Here is a 22929-nt window from a genome sequence, read left to right as displayed (position 1 = left end):
GAGATGAATATGGAGATAACAGATCAGCTCAGGAATAGCGGGGAGATGAAGTTGAAATACTGTTTGTTGATCACACATTCTCTCCCGAAGGTCTCATATGGGCAGCACGTGCGAGACAGCACAGAGAAGCTGGGGAAATGTTATAGCGGTATTTTTTAAATGCATAGGAGAGAGACGTGCTTTGATAATGCAACCTATGGATTACAGAATAAAGTTAGGAGTTTTCATGGGACACAGGAGTCAGGATTTTGAGTATCAGTGGGATTAGGACTGGACAGAAAAATAGCCTAGGCTATAGGACAGGAGATATCATTTTCCCTCATGCCTCTGATTTGTTAACATACTTCATGACTGTGACAGAGATGCCTATGTAGTGAATTGTTCATAGGCCTATGAAATGTGTGACTAAAGACTCAGAATGACAGCTCAAATAGGCACGTGTTCTTATCCAGACTATACTGTAGAGCTTTCCTGTAGGGTTTCTCAACTGCCTTCAGTTTACGTGTGCAGTCCGGCAGTGTCAATTATGCGTGCGCTTTGAATTTATGGCGATTTTGTGTGAAGTAAATACGCTAGGATAAAGGCTTCCATGCAACAACCTGTTTGGATAATGTGCTATATTTTATTTTTTTGATCATCTGATACTGCGCATGTTGTGTATTTTGTGGAATTGCATTAGCGCCGACATTGGGGAAACTATTAGTAATTTCCTGGGTATTGCCCTTTCTTTTTTTCTGGAAATATGAAGTGTTCCCGAGGATCCCGGTTACCCATGCTAATCCCTAGTGGGCGGTGCTTCGTCCTCTCCAGCCCTCTGTGGAGTTTTGTTTCATTTTATTTTGTATTATTTTTTCCTGTGTTTATGCCTCAGTAGTGGAATCACTTGGGAAGTCTTTCATATCCCCACTCTGTGCTGTCCTGATGGCTGTCAGTGTAATAGTATGTGAGGTGGATTGTGGGGTTATTTCCCTGGAGTGAAAATACGATTGTTGCATCAATCAGTCAGTCAGTGCCTTCCCAGCCTGCATCTTAACACTTTGGAGTTAAACTTAGTCAGGATGCCCTCCTGCACCGGAATTCTGAATCACTTCTACCTCCCACCTACAGCTATTGTTTATATGCTATACAGCAGCGATTCCCAAACCTTTCCAAACCTGAGACCACCAAATCACAGCCAAAAGCTCTTGAAGACCACCATTCACAAATTCGCAGATTTTTTTTTACATAAAATATATTGGTGGTCAAATTTGGAGTCAGTTTTATCAGTGAATGCAACAATAATTTTGTTATTATTATTTTAAACCTTTTGCGTTGTGAAAATTAATGTACAATTGCTTATTTATTTATTTGGATTTAACCTTTATTTAACTAGGCAAGTCAGTTAAAAACAAATTCTTATTTACAATGACGGTCTACCAAAAGGCAAAAGGCCTCGTGCGGGGAGGGGGCTGGGATTAACAATTTAAAAAAAAAAATAAAATAATATATATATATATATATATATATATATAAATATAGGACAAAACACACATCACGACAAGAAAGACAACACTACATAAAGAGAGACCTAAGACAACTACATAGCAAGGCAGAAACACATGACAACACAGCATGGTAGCAACACAACATGACAACAACATGGTAGCAACACATGGTAGCAGCACAAAATATGTTACAAACATTATTGGGCACTCATTGAGAGAGGTAGTTAGCAAACCAGGCCAAAGACCCCTCAGAGACACCAATACTCCTTAACCGGCCCACAAGAATGGAATGGTCTACCATATCAAAAGCTTTGGCCAAGTCAATAAAAATAGCAACAAAACATTTCTTAGAGTCAAGGGTACTGGTGACATCATTGAGGACCTTTAAGGTTGCAGTGACACATCCATAACCTGAGCGGAAACCAGATTGCATACCAGAGAGAATACTATAGACATCAAGAAAGCCAGTCAGTTGGTTATTGACAGGTTTTTCCAACACTTTTGATAAACAGGGCAAAATAGAAATAGGCCTATAACAGTTAGGATCAGCTTGATCTCCCCCTTCAAATAAAGGATGAACCGTGGCTGCCTTACAAGCAATGGGAACCTCCCCAGAAAGGAGAGACAGGTTAAAAAGGTCGGAGATAGGCTTGGTGATGATAGGGGCAGCAACCTTAAAGAAGAAAGAGTCTAAACCATCTGACCCAGATGGTTTTTTAGGGTCAAGTTTAAGGAGCTCCTTTAGCACTTCGGACTCAATGACTGCCTGCAGGGAGAACCTTTGTAGCGGGGCAGGGGGAAAAGAGGGAGAAGCATTGGGGATAGTCACATTAGAAGGGGTGGGAGATGAGGAAATGTTGGACGGGCAGAGAGGCATGGCTGAGTCAAATAGGAATCCTGACTTAATGAAGTGGTGATTAAAGAGTTTAGTCATGTGCTTCTTGTCAATAACAACCACATCATCAACTTTAAGGGACATGGGCAGCTGCGAGGAGGAGGGTTTACTCTCCAGGTCTTTAACAGTTTTCCAGAACTTCTTGGGGTTAGACTCACAGAGAGAGAACTGCTCCTTAAAGTAACTAACTTTGGCCTTTCCGGATAACCTGAGTGCACTTATTTATCATTCTCAGCCCGAGTATGCATGTGCTGAGCATTTTGCCAAATGCAATTCTTGTGGTGGAGTAACTCTGCAAGATCACGGTCAAACCACTGAAAATATCAAAAAAGAAGGTCCAAGCGTCTTCGACAGAGGGGGATCAAGCTGATTCTCGTTAAAGTTCATTCAAGTTTTTTACCAGCGTCTATGACGAATCAGGACAGGTCGCCATTACGAACACAGGCTGTAAAACAGTGATCACTAAGGTCATTACAGAAAACACCAGACTGATAGCTATCACAAATATTTGTGAGGATAACATCAAGAAGAGTAGCCTTTTCTGGGTGTTTGGAGTCTTACCTTGTGGGATTGGTAATAATCTGAGAAAAATGTAGGGAGTCCCATTGCTTTAGGACTTGGTCAGGTGGTTTAAGCATGTCCCAGTTTGTCACCTAGCAGGACAAATTCAGACTTAGTGTAAGGGGCCAGGAGAGAGCTTAAGGTACAGGCTGGTGCTGATGGTGGACGATAGCACCCAGCAACAGTCAACAAAGAGCTATTTGAAAGTTTAATACTTAAAACCATCAAATCAAATTGTTTGGGGACAGACTTGGTGAAGACAACCGAGCACTGAAGGTGATCCTTGGTAAAGATTGCCACTCCCCCACCTTTGGAAGATCTTTTTTTGCCGAAAAAGGTTATAACCAGAAAGGTTAACATCAGTATTCAAAACACTCATCCTTAACCACGTCTCAGTAATGACCAACACATCTGGATTGGAGTGGTGAACCCATACTTTCAATTGATCCATTTTAGGTAATAAGCTTGTTAATGTGCAGAAAACCCAGGATTTTACAAGAGCAGAAATCAGTGAAGCAGATATCAGAGCACAAGTCAGAATTGGGGCTAGCAACAGTAATGGGCCAGGGTGTACATGCACATTTCCAAATATCATCAACATTAGATGGCATTAGATGGCAACAAGATCATATGGTACAGCAATTTCATCAGGTAACATGAATACAAAGCCAGCGAGAGGAGATCTGCATGGAGGAATGGGCCAAAATACCAGCAACATTGTGTGGAAACCTTGTGAAGACTTACAGAAAACGTTTGACCTCTGTCATTGCCAACAAAGGGTATATAACAAAGTATTGAGATAAACTTTTGTTATTGACCAAATACTTATTTTCCACCATAATTTGCAAATAAATTCATTAAAAATCCTACAATGTGATTTTCTGGATTTTTTCTCATTTTGTCTGTCATAGTTTAAGTGTACCTATGATGAAAATTACAGGCCTCTCTTATCTTTTTAAGTGGGAGAACTTGCACAATTGGTGACTGACTAAATACTTTTTTGCCCCACTGTATATCATTGTAGAGTATTTTTCTTCATGGCTTTTGAAAGTAAGAAATTGCTTCAGGCTAAGCATTACTCACTCAGCTCCAGGTTGGATGGTGTTTTCAGGTTTCTGTTTGTTTGTCAGAGCATTTGCTGTATAACTATTGTTGTATAAGCATTCCAGGTAATTCCGTCTAAAATCAGGTTGTAAGTTTGGAGTTTCGACTTGGAGTGAAAGTTATTTTGTTTAGCGTAGCATCCTGTATATGTCCCTGCCAAATACTCTACGTTTGTCTAACTCTAAATCTATCTATTTTTTTAAAAACATGCTGAAAAATGTGGGAGCTCATCTGCTCTCTCTCTCGCTCTCTCTCTCTCTCTGCTTATAATACTGGTAATACTCCCAACTGTTATTATTTTTTGAAGAAAACATAAAAAAACAAAAACAAGGCTAGACCACCTGCTGTACCCCAGGTTGAAAACCAGACACACTCTCGCACACAAAATGTGTGTATATACAGTTAGTACTCTAAGTGTGACTGTCAATTTGAGCCTGCGCGAGTAGTCCATCCATCACGCAAGTAGATTAAATGAATCATGATATGATGCAAGACAGAAGGGACACGCCAGATATAGTCGTCTGTATGCTCAAAGTAATGGTATAGGTCGGGGTAATAAATAACCAATAAAAAGCATAAAACATATTTTCCTCCTCAGTACCTCCAGTTTTCCACTGCAGGTTTTCCACCTCTGCAACCTACCTGTCTACTCTGTATTTCCAGTACCAGGTTGCCCCTCGCCCAGATGGCCTTTGAAATCCTGTAGTACACCTGTTCAATAAAAATGTATGCTGCCCTTCTAAACTGTTTGTGGAAGTCACAATAAAGTGCTATTATGGATTTACGGATTAGAGCTTCTGTTATCAAAATTTATATTAGCTGCTTTGATATGAAAAAAAGCAGCTCCTCCTTGGCCTTGACAATCCTCCTGATATGTATGGAAGGTTTGATTATCACAGGTTTAAAACACTGCACTATTGGAATGGCTTCTAAATTCAAGTAATGTACAGCGATGGTATCATTGGTGCTGCTGGTTGTTTTATTTGTGTTGAATTTCAAGTGTTTACATTTACATTTTATCCAGAGTGACTTACAGTTAGTGTATTCATCTTAAGAGAGCTAGGTGGGACAACCACATATCACAGTCATTGTAAGTACATTTTTTCGTCAATAAGGTAGCTATCAGTAAAGTCAGATCCAGTAAGGGGGGTGCTAGCCCCAACTACAGTGCCTTCGGAAAGTACTCTTGACTTTTTCCACATTTTGTTACATTACAGCCTTATTCTAAAATGGATGACATTTTTTTAAATCCTCAGCAATCTACACACAATAAATGCAATAAATGCAAATGTATTTAAAAAAAAACTGAAATACCTTATTTACATAAGTATTCAGACCCATTGCTAATAGATGCAAAATTGAACTCAGGTGCATCCTGTTTCCATTGATCATCCTTGAGATGTTTCTACAACTTGATTGGAGTCCACCTGTGGTAAATTCAATTGATTGGACATGATTTGGAAAGGCATACACCTGAAAATATAAGGTCCCACAGTCGACAGTGTATGTCAAAGCAAAGAAGGAATTGTCCGTAGAGGTCCGAGACAGGATTGTGTTGAGACGCAGATCTGAGGAAGGGTACCAAAACATTTCTGAAACATTGAAGGTCCCCAAGAACACATTGGCCTCCATCATTCTTAAATGGAAGAAGTTTGGAACCACCAAGACTCTTCCTAGAGCTGGCCGCCTGGCCAAACTTAGCCTTGGTCAGGGAGGTGACAAAGAACCCGATGGTCACTCTGACGGAACTCTAGAGTTCCTTTGTGGAAATGGGAGAACCTTCCAGAAGACAACCATCTCTGCAGCACTCCACCAATCAGGCCTTTATGGTAGAGTGGCCAGACGGAAGCCACTCCTCAGTAAAAGTTTGCTAAAAGGCACCAATAGACTCTCTAACCATGATAAACAAGATTCTCTGGTCTGATGAAACCAAGATTGAACTATTTGGCCTGAATACCAAGCGTTAAATCTGGAGGAAACCTGGCACCATCTCTACAGTGAAGCATAGTGTTGGCAGCATTGTGCTGTGGGGATGTTTTAAAACGACAGGGACTGTGAGACTAGTCAGGATCGAGGAAAAGATGAACGGAGCAAAGTACAGTGAGATCCTTGATGAAACCTGCTCCAGAGCGCTCCGGACCTTAGTCTGGGGCGAAGGTTCACCTTCCAACAGGCCACCGACCTTAAGCACACAGCCAAAACAACACAGGAGTGCCCAGCTAGAGCCCAGACTTGAACCCGATCGAACGGCTCTGGAGAGACCTGAAAATAGCTGTGCAGCCACGCTCCCTATCCAACCTGACAGAGCTTGAGAGGATCTGCAGAGAAGAATGGGAGAAACTCTTGTTAATCTAACTACTCTGTCCAATTTACAGTAGCTATTACAGTGAAATAATAACATTCTATTGTTTGAGGAGAGTGCACAGTTATGAACTTGAAAATGTATTAATAAACTAATTAGGCACATTTGGGCAGACTTGATACAACATTTTGAACAGAAATGCAATGGTTCATTGGATCAGTCTAAAACTTTGCACATACACTGCTGCCATCTAGTGTCCAAAATCAAAATTGAGCCTAACCTGGAATAATACATTGTGACCTTTCTCTTGCATTTGAAAGATAATGGAACAAAAAACACAAAGAAACGCGTATTATCTTTTACCAGATCTAATGTGTTATATTCTCCTACATTAATTTCACATTTTCACAAACTTCAAAGTGTTTAAAATGGTATCAATAATATGCATATCCTTGCTTCAGGTCCTGAGCTACAGGCAGTTAGATTTCGGTATGTCATTTTAGGCGATAATTCTTTTTAAAGGGTCCGATCCTGTTAATGGGGTTGGTTATGTTTCCACTTGACACTGCAGAAATATGTATTCGATGTTTCTGTATTCCTATTGGTTGGTTGAATTTACATATCAATAAGGTGTTATGCCATTAGTCATGCTTGCAGATAGGGGGAGATCGCGAAAATACATTATTCCCAGTCTGATATTGACATGCAAGCATGTAGGTCACGTTCTGAAATAACATATTCTACAATGTGTACGAGTCCACTACGTACATGTCCTGATGTGTATACAGTGCCTTCAGAAATGATTCACGCCCCTTGACATTTTCCACATTTTCTTGTGTTGCAGATGGAATTTAAAATTGTCGCTGGCCTACACACAATAATGCCCCATAATGTCAAAGTGGAATTATGTTTTTCGAGAAGGAAGCCTGGACAAATTTTTAAAAATTCCAAAACATGCATCCTGTTTGCTAAAAGGCACTAAAGTAATACTTCAAAAGATGTTAAGCAGTTAAGTTTTTGTCCCGAAAGCGAAGTGTTATGTTTGGGGCAAATCCAATACAACACATTACTGAGTGCCACTCTCCATATTTTTATTCATAGTGTTGGCTGCATCATGTTATGGGTATGCTTGTAATTGTTAAGGACTGGGAAGTTTTTCAGGATAGAAAATGTACAGAATGGAGCTAAGCACAGGTAAAATCCTAGAGGAAAACCTGGTTCAGTCTGCTTTCTACTAGACACTGGGAGATGAATTCACCTTTCAGCAGGACAATAACCTAAAACACAAGGCCAAATCTACACTGGAATTGCTTACCAAGAGGACAGTGAATGTTCCTGAGTGGCTGAGTTAGTGTTGACTTAAGTCTGCTTGAAAATCTATGGAAAGACCTGAAAATGGTTGTCTAGCAATGATCAAGAACAAATTTGACAGAGGTGGAATGTTGCACAATCCAGGTGTGGAAATCTCTTAGAGACTTATCCAGAAAGACTCACAGCTGTAATCACTGCCAAAGGTGATTCTAACATGTATTGACTTAAGGGGTTGAATACTTATCTAATCAAAATATATTAGTGTTTTATACTTCATAAATGATTTACAAATGTTAGAATTTTTCTTCCACATTTTTCTCCCACATTCTTCCACATTTTCTACCACATTAGAATATTTTGTGAGGATTGTTGACAAAGAATGACAATTAAATCCATTTGAATCCCACTTTGTAAGGCAACAAACTTTGGAAAAAGTCAAGAAGTGTGAATACTTTATGAAGGAATATGTGTACAGTACCTGTTAGATATTGGGAGCATCTTGGGATGTGCTTTTGCATGTTATTTCTGTAAGAGCGAGCTAGCTAGCATGCTCAAGATGGTAGTGGTCACATTAGTCCCTGCTAAATCATAGTTATTTCCATGCTAACAGACAAACCATGAAACTACAAATCAAATCAAATTTATTTATATAGCCCTTCGTACATCAGCTGATATCTCAAAGTGCTGTACAGAAACCCAGCCTAAAACCCCAAACAGCAAGCAATGCAGGTGTAGAAGCACGGTGGCTAGGAAAAACTCCCTAGAAAGGCCAAAACCTAGGAAGAAACCTAGAGAGGAACCAGGCTATGTGGGGTGGCCAGTCCTCTTCTGGCTGTGCCGGGTGGAGATTATAACAGAACATGGCCAAGATGTTCAAATGTTCATAAATGACCAGCATGGTCGAATAATAATAAGGCAGAACAGTTGAAACTGGAGCAGCAGCACGGTCAGGTGGACTGGGGACAGCAAGGAGTCATCATGTCAGGTAGTCCTGGGGCATGGTCCTAGGGCTCAGGTCCTCCGAGAGAGAGAAAGAAAGAGAGAATTAGAGAGAGCATATGTGGGGTGGCCAGTCCTCTTCTGGCTGTGCCGGGTGGAGATTATAACAGAACATGGCCAAGATGTTCAAATGTTCATAAATGACCAGCATGGTCGAATAATAATAAGGCAGAACAGTTGAAACTGGAGCAGCAGCACGGTCAGGTGGACTGGGGACAGCAAGGAGTCATCATGTCAGGTAGTCCTGGGGCATGGTCCTAGGGCTCAGGTCCTCCGAGAGAGAGAAAGAAAGAGAGAATTAGAGAGAGCATATGTGGGGTGGCCAGTCCTCTTCTGGCTGTGCCGGGTGGAGATTATAACAGAACATGGCCAAGATGTTCAAATGTTCATAAATGACCAGCATGGTCGAATAATAATAAGGCAGAACAGTTGAAACTGGAGCAGCAGCACGGTCAGGTGGACTGGGGACAGCAAGGAGTCATCATGTCAGGTAGTCCTGGGGCATGGTCCTAGGGCTCAGGTCCTCCGAGAGAGAGAAAGAAAGAGAGAATTAGAGAGAGCATATGTGGGGTGGCCAGTCCTCTTCTGGCTGTGCCGGGTGGAGATTATAACAGAACATGGCCAAGATGTTCAAATGTTCATAAATGACCAGCATGGTCGAATAATAATAAGGCAGAACAGTTGAAATGGCAGCAGCACGGTCAGGTGGACTGGGGACAGCAAGGAGTCATCATGTCAGGTAGTCCTGGGGCATGGTCCTAGGGCTCAGGTCCTCCGAAGAGAGAAAGAAAGAGAGATATAGAGCATATGTGGGGTGGCCAGTCCTCTTCTGGCTGTGCCGGGTGGAGATTATAACAGAACATGGCCAAGATGTTCAAATGTTCATAAATGACCAGCATGGTCGATAATAATAAGGCAGAAGAGTTGAAACTGGAGCAGCAGCACGGTCAGGTGGACTGGGGACAGCAAGGAGTCATCATGTCAGGTAGTCCTGGGGCATGGTCCTAGGGCTCAGGTCCTCCGAGAGAGAGAAAGAAAGAGAGAATTAGAGAGAGCATATGTGGGGTGGCCAGTCCTCTTCTGGCTGTGCCGGGTGGAGATTATAACAGAACATGGCCAAGATGTTCAAATGTTCATAAATGACCAGCATGGTCGAATAATAATAAGGCACAACAGTTGAAATTGGAGCAGCAGCACGGTCAGGTGGACTGGGGACAGCAAGGAGTCATCATGTCAGGTAGTCCTGGGGCATGGTCCTAGGGCTCAGGTCCTCCGAGAGAGAGAAAGAAAGAGAGAATTAGAGAGAGCATATGTGGGGTGGCCAGTCCTCTTCTGGCTGTGCCGGGTGGAGATTATAACAGAACATGGCCAAGATGTTCAAATGTTCATAAATGACCAGCATGGTCGAATAATAATAAGGCAGAACAGTTGAAACTGGAGCAGCAGCACCGTCAGGTGGACTGGGGACAGCAAGGAGTCATCATGTCAGGTAGTCCTGGGGCATGGTCCTAGGGCTCAGGTCCTCCGAGAGAGAGAAAGAAAGAGAGAATTAGAGAGAGCATATGTAGTCCTCTTCTGGCTGTGCCGGGTGGAGATTATAACAGAACATGGCCAAGATGTTCAAATGTTCATAAATGACCAGCATGGTCGAATAATAATAAGGCAGAACAGTTGAAACTGGAGCAGCAGCACGGTCAGGTGGACTGGGGACAGCAAGGAGTCATCATGTCAGGTAGTCCTGGGGCATGGTCCTAGGGCTCAGGTCCTCCGAGAGGAGAAAGAAAGAGAGAATTAGAGAGAGCATATGGGGGTGGCCAGTCCTCTTCTGGCTGTGCACAGAACATGGCCAAGATGTTCAAATGTTCATAAATGACCAGCATGGTCAATAATAATAAGGCAGAACAGTTGAAATTAGCACGGTCAGGTGGACTGGGGACAGCAAGGAGTCATCATGTCAGGTAGTCCTGGGGCATGGTCCTAGGGCTCAGGTCCTCCGAGAGAGAGAAAGAAAGAGAGAATTAGAGAGAGCATATGTGGGGTGGCCAGTCCTCTTCTGGCTGTGCCGGGTGGAGATTATAACAGAACATGGCCAAGATGTTCAAATGTTCATAAATGACCAGCATGGTCGAATAATTAAGGCAGAACAGTTGAAACTGGAGCAGCAGCACGGTCAGGTGGACTGGGGACAGCAAGGAGTCATCATGTCAGGTAGTCCTGGGGCATGGTCCTAGGGCTCAGGTCCTCCGAGAGAGAGAGAGAAAGAGAGAATTAGAGAACGCACACTTAGATTCACACAGGACACCGAATAGGACAGGAGAGGTACTCAGATATAACAAACTGACCCTAGCCCCCGACACATAAACTACTGCAGCATAAATACTGGAGGCTGAGACAGGAGGGGTCAGGAGACACTGTGGCCCCATCCGAGGACACCCCCGGACAGGGCCAAACAGGAAGGATATAACCCCACCCACTTTGCCAAAGCACAGCCCCCACACCACTAGAGGGATAACTTCAACCACCAACTTACCATCCTGAGACAAGGCTGAGTATAGCCCACAAAGATCTCCGCCATGGCACAACCCAAGGGGGGTTGTGCCACAGCCATCAACATACAGCCATCAACATACTGTTGACCTGCACATCTAATGTGATTCCTTGTGTCTATCATCAGGTACTTACATTTATTGTATTTTGTACTCTTTTTGTCATGGTTATGTTTGATTACAAAATACCCATTCTGATATTGACACTGAGACCCGTGGTCAGGTTAACACTGAGACCCGTGGTCAGGTTAACACTGAGACCCGTGGTCAGGTTAACACAGAGACCCGTGGTCAGGTTAACACAGAGACCCGTGATCAGGTTAACACAGCAACGCGTGGTCAGGTTAACACAGACATGATCAGGTTAACACTGAGACCCATGGCCAGCCCGCTGGCATAGACGTCAGTTCACCGCCTTTTTTTGTTGCCAACTAACGTGAAATCACATTGACATTGGATTTAGGTTGGGTAAAAATAGATCCACTGATGACATTTTGCAAATCCAATCAGTTTTTTTACATTGATTCAATGTCATCACGTTACATTTTTTGGGTTGAAATTATGTGGACAACATTGATTCAAACAGTTTTTGCCCAATGGGAGGTTAACACAGAGACCCATGGCCAGGTTAACACAGAGAGAGAACCATGGTCAGTTTAACATAGAGACCCATGGCTGGTCAGTTTAACATAGAGACGCATGGCTGGTCAGGTCAACACAAAGACCATGGCTGGTCAGGTTAACATAGAGACCATGGCTGGTCAGGTTAACACAAAGACCATGGCTGGTCAGGTTAACATAGAGACCATGGCTGGTCAGGTTAACACGGAGACCATAGCTGGTCAGGTTAACATAGAGAACATGGCTGGTCAGGTTAACACAAAAACCATGGCTGGTCAGGTTAACACAAAGACCATAGCTGGTCAGGTTAACACGGAGACCATGGCTGGTCAGGTTAACACAAAGACCATGGCTGGCAGGTTAACACAGAGACCATGGCTGGTCAGGTTAACACAAAGACCATGGCTGGTCAGGTTAACACAAAGACCATGGCTGGTCAGGTTAACATAGAGACCATGGCTGGTCAGGTTAACACAAAAACCATGGCTGGTCAGGTTAACACAAAGACCATGGCTGGTCAGGTTAAAACAGAGAATAATGGCCAGGTTAAAACAGAGAATAATGGCCAGGTTAAAACAGAGAATAATGGCCAGGTTAAAACAGAGAACAATAGCCAAGTTAACACAGAGTACTCAGGCTAGGTTAACACAAAGACCCATGGTTGGCCAGGTTAACACAGAGACCCAGGTTAATTACACAGAGACAGAGACCCAGTCCAGGTTACCAGCATCATTCCAGCTGGCAGTGAGTCAGCACTGCACTGGCAGAAAGTCTTGTTTCATGCGGCTCACAAACCTTTGTCGCAAATGGCCTCCAGGAGATGAAACAACATGGCTTAATAAGGTGTTAAATTGGACATGATCGTTAGACAGAAGGCTAATTTTATGCAACCTCTTATTGCTTCTTCTCCATCTTCATTAATCTGGCCATTTGTTTTTGCTCCTTGGTTGCAAGAAAATGGATGGTTGGAGGAGGACGGTGAGTGGGAAAGAGTGAACAGGAGAGTTAGAGAGCTAAGAATATTGAATATGGTACAGAAATCGGATCTTGTTGGTGGGATTTTATACTATTGTTACTTCTGACATTTGCTTAGAGCAATTCTCATAAAGCAAGCAAGTTATTGAGGAGTTTTCAGAGCTGAGAAATGCTTGATTAAAGCAATATACAAAAGGCCAGGAGGATTTGCCTACAATTTGCATACAGCCTGAGGCTCAGGTGTTGAAAAGTCTACTAGATACAATATACAATATATGTCAGTCTCCTATATTGGTGCCCAATATCCCTTAATAGCCCGTAGATTGGGACAGATATTTTAGGGGAACAAAGAAATAGAATCGTCGGCAAAAAGCCATGTTATTGAGGAGAAATATCGTTTTTAAAAAAACATTTTCATACATAAAATCTCCATTCCCTAGGCACTTTTGAAGCCTTTCATACATTGTAGTTGACAAAGACGAGGGTCAACAGAGATGTACGTGACAGTGTATATTGTTATGATGCCATAATAAGCCTTCTCCTTTTGTCAGCTCCAGTGTTTTTATTTTTTCATGTGTCTCTTTCTCTGTGTTTTTGCAGGTTGGATAGTGGCAAAAGTGTAAGGGACAACTAGAACCAAGCTAAATTGATGGATGTTTTTCAAGAACCCAACTTTTCTGTGCTGGCTCCAAACCTGGAACAGATCAACAAAGAGGATGAGAATGGTAAAGACATTTCATACTTGAATTTTAAAAATGATGGACACACCAAGATGTAATTCCTCACCTCAGGTGTATATCAACACTTCATACTGTATGTTTTAGCATTTTAACATGTTTCTATTAAGGAACAGAGGGAATGCTGTCACATTACCACAGTACATGATGTCCTGCTGGTTACAAGGAGGCACAGAGTTCTTATGTTATGCATTGTTTTCACCTCCTCTGCTATTGAGTTTGCCTGTTACCTTCACAGAACTGAAAGGCAAGAAGCCCCAGCCTTGATATTTAGTGACCTTAACCTTTGCTGCATCTGAATGGATGAGCAATGTTTCAGTGATCAGAAACGTTCCAACGTGTGGAATGTTTTCCTCCATTTTTTACTTCTGAAAGTACTTATCATCATTTCCCACCCCTAATGATCCTGAATGTCAAAGGAGGAAGACCACTCACAAAGAGCAGGGGAAAGGTTATTATGTTTGTCATTCCTTCCATGTATCCTTTAAATACATGAACCAGAGTAATAGAAGAGGCAGTGCAGAGGCCTTATTTAAGAGTGAAAAATAGGCTAATGGTATATTTCCACTATAATTGTCCCATTACTTTCTATTGGGTATTTTATTCTCAATGTATTCTTATCACAAATTATAAAGCACAAGAAACACAATGATGAGAAAATTATGAGCATTTCATTTTCCTCATGAAAAAGCAGAATTCACCTTTTCAGCTTGAATTAGCTATATTATTCCTTGTCTTTGTACAAAATGATTACTTTGTGCAGCCTGTTAAAAAAAATGACCTGTACATTTTATCAACTGTAAGAGAGGCTAGGAACATACATTGAGCTGAAAATGAAAAATTATTAAAGATAGGAAATAGTAGAGTATATTAAAATGTCCTCTCATATAGGACAGTATATTAAAGTACTCTCACATTGTCCATCAGTGAGTTCACTGGTGAATTAGTTATTATCTGATATCATCTCTCTGTTCTGCTCTACAGAATCACACATCCAGGACAGTAATCTGCAGCCAGACAGCACCGCCATCTCACCTACAGCCAATCAACCAAAAGGAGGCCATGAGAGTGAGAGGACCTCACTGAACCCATTCTCACCCCTCAGCCCAACAGAGACCTCTGAGCCCAGCATCACCACCACTACCACTGATGACTCCTCTTCTATCCATGCCATCTCCCACACCTCCTCTTGCACAACAAAAGAGGTGAGTCCCTGGGATCTTCCAGAGGACTGTAGTAACAAAGCAGCTTTCACAATAATGGAGGTAGGGAGTGTATCAGCCCTGTCTGGAGGGGACTGCCTCATGCCACAAAGCCGCACATGCCTGGGCTGTTTCATTGAGACCAAGGACGCTACAGAGCCTGAGCCAGGGCTGGACCTGGGCCGGGACTACGACCCCTGTCCTGTCTCCTGTCCTGACATGGCCATGCAGTGCATGAGTTCTGGGGATGGAATCCGCTACGGGGATCAGCTGCTCTCAGACCAGCTCCTCAGCTACCCAGAGCACAAGATCAGGGCAGAGGAGAAGACAGATGATGAGAAGTCAGCGGAGGACAGCGACTCGGAGGACGCCACGTCGAAGAGTATCTACGAAGGCCTGCTCCTGGACAAGTGCAATGGTGAGGAGGCTCTACTGGCCAACTCCAGCCAGGACTGGGGCTGCTTTGAGTCCTTTATCAGCGAGAGTAAGATCGAGCTGCTGGACCTCTGCTCTAAGAACGAGCTCTCTGTCAACCTCTTCTCAGAAGAGGACGTAGACAACTACATGTTTGATGATGAGGACGAGGACTCCACCCTGGGCAGTGACGTGTGCTCGCTGAAGATCCGCTACGAGTCCTTCCAGGACAACGTCCGAGAAAAGACCAACCCCATTCAGGAGGAAACCCAGTTCAACTTCTTCCCAAGTGTCGTGGCCAAAAAGGAGAGTGAGGGAACAGTGAAGAAGGGAGCTGAAGGGGCACAGGTGAAGGGAGAGATAGTTGAAGTCTGGGCGGCTGGAGAAAAGGTTGACAAAAACAACAGCAGCAGCTCTGCTGAGGTGACACCGAATGTCAGTCCAGAGAGCAGCTACCTGTTTGACTTCAACAATTCCACAGTGGACTCTGGAGAGTACAGCGATGACAGCTCCTGTACTGGATCCTCCCTTGACACCTGCCAGACCAAACAGAAACACTGCTTCCTCTCCAGGGAGAACTCCAGCTCCTCCAGCCAGCTGAGCTATGGGCTGAGGTCCAAGAGGAAAGTCAGATACAGCGACGACTATCTGTACGACGTGGATTCTATAGAGAGTGAGAGGAACACAGAGAAAAAAGACAAGCAGACGGTGGGTACAAAAAAAGAGGAGGATGACGACTGGTGTCCAAAGAAGAGGAGAAAATCCTCACGAAAAGAGCCTCCGGTGATAATCAAATACATCATCATAAACCGATTTAAAGGGGAGAAGCACATGTTATTAAAGCTTGGCAAAATTGACACATCAGAGACAACAGTAAGCTTAAGTAAGGACTTAGTTCATAAGTACCAGAGAATGGCTCCTCTGAAAGACTACTGGCAAAAGAGGCGCCAGGAAATGCAGGAGCAGCGCATGCTGGCTGCTGGTGATAAAAACACATTTCCAAATGGCTGCAGGCGTTCCCTTAATTCGAGCCTGACAAAAAGAAAATACAGGATTGCAAATAGAGTCCGGATTCAAAGAATTCACTCTGTAAAGCTCTCGCCAAACCTCACCGATCACAAGCAAGAGGTGGGCGCAGCTGAGGATGAAGCTGCCTGTACAGATATGGAATCTATAACAACAACGACCTCTGACTGTGCTGCTAGATTAGACCAAGGCAGTGTGACAGGAAAAAGCAGATCGCTAGAGAGGGAGGGGAAAAGACTTGGGAATAAGACTGTGCAAATAAGGAAATTTAAAAGCGAGGCCAGACTGAGGTTGAAAAAAATGAACGAGGCTCAGCGGGAGGATGGTAAAACTGTGATACAGCTACAAGAGGTTGGCCCACTATCCCCAAATCAGCACCCTGACATAGTTTACTCCACTGCAGGCAGCCCCCAGCTTTGTGATGACTCCACTGTCAGTGTCGACCCCAATGAAAAGTCCCCTTTTACACCAGCCCCCTGCTCCCCTTCCAGTACAATGACCCATCCTGTAAATGTGAATAGTGGTCTACATGTCATCCCTGGAGGCTACCTGCAGACATTACTAGAGGCCTCTGACTCATCCAGTAACACTGGGCTGACATATTACTCACAGCAGCATCAGCAGCATCCCCGACAGCAGTTTCGTCATGGCCTCTCCCAGGAGGAGAATCCATTCACTAACCTACAGCTGGCCCAGAGCTGTGTTCTATCCCCACCCTCAGAGTCTGAGCTCCAACAATCTCCCTCTAACTGCTCCAATCAAATGGAGCCAAACTTCACTCACACATCATGGCAGTCTGAAGGTAAACATTTATCATTTACACCTGATATTAAACCTGAACCTTCTGTCTTTTCCAGCACCATTTCTTTGCCAATGACAAACAACTTGCCATTGTCAGGATATAGTCAAGTCAATGTAGATGGCAACAGACTGCTGTATGATAAGGCATATTTACCTGAGGAGCCACCAGGACTAGACTCAGGCCTACAAGTCAGCCGGTCAGCTGAAGAGGAACAGGTGCAGTTCCATAGAGTCACTCTAAACACAGAGAACGGCAGGCTGGCCAGCTATGACTCTATGAGTTCACTGTCTGCCACCTCCAGCAACTACAGCTCTATGAGTCTCAAGTCCTGTGAAAAGGAGAGTGAAGAGGATGTGAACGAGAACTTCCTGGCCCACTGCAGTCCCAAACTGGTGATCCAGCAAAGTACCGATGAAATCACTCCCCTCAGGGAGTCTACAGACCTACTGGACATCTCCAACTTCACCCCCGATAAGTTCAGGCACTCGCCGTTGTCAGAGATGTCACCACCCGACACACCAAATCTCTCCCCACAGGTGATGGGGACAGAAATGAGGGAAAGCCTAGGAAAGGCCAGGGAGTTTCAGGGAGAGACAGGAGACATGACTCTCTCAACTACACCTGATGGGACTAAGTGGGACTGTAATGTCCTGCCAACACAAAACCATGATGGCAGAGCAATAAACAATCATCAGTTCCAGTTCCATACTTTCAATGATAATGACGGCACATGTAAGGTTGATGGCCCCAACGTCTTTGATGAGCAGCCCGAATCCATCGGAGGTCGAATTAAAGGTCCCAAGTCAAAAAGGAAAGCAACCAGTAAACAGAAAACCAAGGCTCCAAGGGCCCCCAAGACAGAGAAGAACAAAGCCCCTAGACAGAATTCTAGTTCATCCAAAAAGCTAAAAGCCCTGCTTGATGCAAAGGCAAATGCAAAAGGTGAAGAAAGTGAAGGCCTTGCTGGACTGTCAGAAGACTGGCCTTTACTGGAGGAGCATGGTGGGGGCTGGGCAGACGGCAACAACAACAGTCCTGTGGATGACGACCAGCGAGAGTTTGAAGAGCCCTCCAACATCCTGTCCAACATAGCCTCTGGGATGGCAGAGGTCCAGAGGTTTATGAAGGTGTCAATCGAGCCACTGTGGGACCCCATGTCTGGACTCTGTCAGCCACCAGATGCCAACAGCCTTAAAACTAAGACACTTAAAATTCTGGCGGGAACAACAGCTAATGCCAGGAAAAAGGGTGGTTATACCACCTCCCCTGTGGCAGGAAGGGGCAGGAAGGCAACGGGCATGGGAGCCAAAAACCAAGCCAAGTTAATTCCTTCAAACCCCTTCTTCCCCCCTCTCATGCTGGACTGCAACATGTTTAACAAGTCCAGCCTCGGTATACCTGGCATCTGTGGACCCGCACACAAGAAAATGTATCGTCACAAAACCGGTGCAAAATTTGCTCGAGACGAAAACAATACAGGGAAGCGGGACTCGAGCAAGAACGTAGCTCTGATGGCCTCTTATGAGAAACTGAGGTAATATTTTGTACCGGTGGCTGCAAAATATGTCCCACTCACTCTATTTCCTCCTGCCCCTTGCTCAGTTCCCTGGGTTCCCTTACTGCTCTCCCTTTTTGACTTAAATCCAAGTGTTGCATGGCAAAGACATTAACCTTGACTACCCCACCTGCTTATTTTACCCTAAATAGAGCCGAAATAACTTGCATGTAAGATTTTATTTGTTCCTGAGAAGCTACCTATTGAGTGATTGATTGTCTTCAGCTTGACTGGGTTTTCAAACTACCGTGGCTCCATTTTGTTTCTGACTGCTGCTTGATTCACCTTTCTTGGTCTTTAGATTGTTTTGTTTTTTGTTACTTTTGGTTTTACTTTTGTATAATAAGAAAGATTGCCTTGAAACTGCTTTGAAAATATTTTTTTGTGATACTTAGTGGTTTGCTTTGTGTTTTCATCTCTCCATTTCAGCAGAACAGCTTGCCCCATCTTAATAATGTCAAAATTCTGTCTGTGGCTCTCCACAAAATAAAATCCCAGTTCAAAGGTTGTCCGTCCTTACATTCAGACAGTGGTTTTCTTCAGTGTAAGAAGAGAGAGTGGAGTGAGTCATAAGTGAACAGTTACAGTAGGCCTATCCTATCATTACTGATATCACCCTGCCATTCCAGTTGTGGATGTTTCGCTGGTGTTGGAGAACTGTATCACTGTTCTGCTGGGAACCAGACTTTTCAGAATTAAAAAAGGGACTCTTTTTGTATTAACAATAAGACAAATTTATCAAACTGTCCTAATTGTATTAATATCTTTAAATGGTATTATTTGTCATTGGCTTATTTCCATGGTTTGGGGAGAGTTGGTGGGAGGGTAAGTGGAGTAAGTACCCAAAATTGCAATTTGTTAATGCTATTGTACAGAGACATATGCACTATTTGCAGAATATGACAATAATTATAATGTTGAAAATGGAATTAATGTGCCAAACGTTGATCAAGTACCTGTATAAACATTTTCTATCTGTATGTATATTGGCTGTTTCATGTTCTTTTTGTTACGGTTGTGCGGTGGGGGTTCTGGACTATGGTGGCCGGTCGACATTCCAGAGATCTTACACTTGGGATCTATTCCGTTTGCCAAGCACCTGCAGCTGACAGTGATACACATTTTACCAAAATGCAAATGACTGTCTTTTCTTTCATACATTCTTCTGAAATGATTGCCATCTGAACTCAAAATCAACAGCCAGCATGGAGATACAGAGAAGGGGATTAAATATGCTCTAACAGGTTAATTAAATCGAGATCATCGGACTACAAGGTTCTATCTGCATTTTTGTCAAAATGTAGTTATTGGCATAGCCTTGATCTGTTCAATGTTCTCTACCTATATAGTACTGTAAATACACCAATTCATGTTGTTAAGTTCAAAAGAATAGAAGATAAATATTGCTGACACCATTGAAACCAATGAGGGTTCGGAACTTTAAAGCCAATTATCTCAGAATCATATTTTTGCAGATAGAACCTTATAGTCCCAAGCGCTCAAAATCTTGAGGTTTGCATTTGTACTATACTCAAGATTAACACACAGATTAATGTAATCTCATGCATTCACCTACCACTGCACCAACATGGAGCTCTATATTACATTTCTACAATTTATTTCAATTGACATAAATTGATATTATCCATCAGAGCTCAATATTTATTGTGAAGACCTTTGTCTCTCGCAACCCCCCTTCCCCTCCATATTCTCCAAGTTGCCAGGCTAGTCATTTAGATGTGGGATCACGACAAGTGTCACCACCAGGTGGTGTGGAGTAGACTGCCTTATATCATCCCTGCCCATTGTCAATTGAATGTACTGTACTTCCTCTCCAACAAGAGTTGTATATGATGTACCACTGTTGAGCTGCCTGTGAAAGGTGCTTGAAAGCAAATTCATTTACAGGTCATTGAAAAAAGGATGAAGAAATCCTCTGTGCCCTATTTATGAATGTATTAGATACTGTTATGTTTGATGTAGCCTAATTCTGCCATGATTTTGACATGAATTGAAATTATGTTTTGCCTTTTTTTTTGTTGAAAAGAATATTGAGCTTTATAAATATTGTCAGAGTTGTTGTCAGAGGGATTCCAGAAGAACTCTTGACGTCCTCGATGAATCTTGTATATTTTTCAGTGTGCCGATTTGTAAAATATTTTCTAAGTGTATATTTTTCTTAGAAAGTGCTGTGAAGTATTTGTGAGTGTGGATACTCTTTTTTCACCTTTACAGGCAGTGAAAGGGATGCATAATGACATGCCTCTGGTTTTAAAAACCAAAATAACAAACATGACAACAAAAAAACTCCAAAAAAGAAGAGGGTAAAACACTGGGAAAAAAGTTGTAACATTTTGTTGGAAGTTTTGTAATCAGACCAATCTTGTTGTGGGAGTGTAGTGCTACTGTGTAAAAAGTATGATAAAACAAAAAGAAAAACTGAAATAAAGACATGTTTGTGATTTTATTGCTGTTTTATAGATTTTCATGTAAATCATTCTAGTATTATTTTGTTTTGTTGTAACTGTTGCAAAGGTTTAAATATTTGTGGACAAGCCTGTATGGTGACAATGTAATATTGGTAACTTGCTGAGTTTTGTAATAATGTTTATGGAATAAATATAAAATAAAAATTAGCTTTTGATTGCTGCTTTCAGATGAGGTCTCCATTTTCTTCAATGTAGGGACTGTATTGACCTCTTCCTGAAAATGTATACAGTCCTTATGTTGCATGCATCTCGAAGATTTCAAGAAATGTTAAAATATTTATTGTAGTCTGTGCATGTGTTTGCATGTCTGAAAATAGATGCATTCCCAGGACTCCACAAAATGCTAAACATGTTACTTCAAATAATTTTTATTTTCAGATATTTGCTTTGATGAATAGGCACATGTTTAGAGAGACTACAATCTATCTACTCCAGTGGCATATATTCATGGATGGCTTCCCCAAAAATTTACAAAAACACAAAAAAAACATAAAATATTTTCTCTCTCTTGTGTTTCATTATTTTTCTTCAATTCACAAGAGGTTGAATGTGTCTCACCGGAGAAAGCATCTGAGCGTGCAAAACAGCTCCCCTCTGTTTCTGTATGTGTAGCCCATCTAGCTGATGATGTCTGGTCATTGAATGCAAGGGAAGCAAGTGAGAATTTGGCCTCCCTTGATAGAAAAATGTATAAAATAATAGCCAATCAACAAACTGAGTGAACTCAACTGTGAATGGTCCTAGTGCACCAAAAAAAAGTGTCACGGGAAGCCAGTTTGGATTTGGCTTCACACCAATTACATCACATCAATAGCCAAAAGTCATAGACAGAAATTTTGTTGTGTTGTTGTCCTCTGGTGACTAGCTAGCTAGCTAAAATTGACCCTGTCCTAAATTAGCCATGGATGGAGTTATGGATTTGAACTTGTGGTTTTACTTAATTCTCCGTACTGGCCAATGATTACAATGGCGATTCTGATCCATGAAAGAGAGGAGGATGGCAATGGCATTAGGGTGAGTCAACATGTTTTTTTCTACTTACATACATAAACACACACACACACACACACACACACACACACAGAAATCAGTACCATGGAAAGCCACATGATATTTAGTTTACGTTGATTGGACTACATTGTTGTTTTTGGAATCTTTTAGTTGTCCTTGAATTAGATTAAGCATAGGTAATTTGATAATGTTGACATGTTTAAGTTGAAATGATCCTGGAATAGTGGAGGCAGCTCCTGATTTCTTGGTGACTTGCAGCAACTCCGGTGTTCTAAATCAATAGTTGTTTAGTAGTGATGGAAACATCAACTTCATTGACCAACTGTTTTTTACATGCAATATGCTTTGTGGACTCCACCGGACAGAGGTTGATCTCTGGTTTTGTGATGAAACAAAGGTGTGGTTGAATTTGTTCTGCCACTGAGTCTTCTTATTGTCTCGGCCTTAGGCTTATATATCACGGTGGCAACGAGGTATAAGAATTAACAGGTTATAGAGCAAACAACACAATTATCACAACACTTATGTTGTAATATGGCTTTTTTCCCTGGCTTGGCTTCCCTAGTGATTTTACCCACGCACCAATCTACTCTAGATTCTAGAAGTCTTGCATGGACCGGTCAAACTAGTGGCCTAATTATCATCAAGTTTTAGTGAAAACTGTTTAGTCTGAATTATCTGGATAAATTAGTAGGCCAGACAATTTTTAAATCCTTTATGGCGTAAACTATTCCTATGTTATGTTTAGTGGTTTGGCACAAGGAAGTGCAACTGATAGAGCTCTTAGTCCAGCAGATGGCACCATTCAATCGTTTTCTCTTTATGAGAATTAGTTCAGACTATCCTGGTGTATTGTCTTGTAACACATGGTTTGCATGGATTATAATTTGCACAA

General features: G+C 42.4%; 1 protein-coding gene across 1 annotated transcript in view; it reads left to right on the top strand.

The window, feature by feature from the left end:
- LOC112257758 (neurite extension and migration factor) overlaps positions 1 to 21190 on the top strand; it is an 81980-nt gene extending 60790 nt beyond the window's left edge. The window contains exons 2-3 of the mRNA XM_024431585.1: positions 13399 to 13523; positions 14520 to 21190. Coding sequence (XP_024287353.1) covers positions 13448 to 13523; positions 14520 to 18517 — 4074 coding nt within the window. The 5' untranslated portion in view covers positions 13399 to 13447 and the 3' untranslated portion in view covers positions 18518 to 21190. The remainder of the gene's footprint in view (positions 1 to 13398; positions 13524 to 14519) is intronic.
- The last annotated feature ends 1739 nt before the right edge of the window (positions 21191 to 22929 follow it).

Source organism: Oncorhynchus tshawytscha, linkage group LG09 (assembly GCF_018296145.1).
Source record: "Oncorhynchus tshawytscha isolate Ot180627B linkage group LG09, Otsh_v2.0, whole genome shotgun sequence".
Taxonomy (NCBI): domain Eukaryota; kingdom Metazoa; phylum Chordata; class Actinopteri; order Salmoniformes; family Salmonidae; genus Oncorhynchus; species Oncorhynchus tshawytscha.
This window is presented reverse-complemented; position numbering and strand designations above follow the sequence as displayed.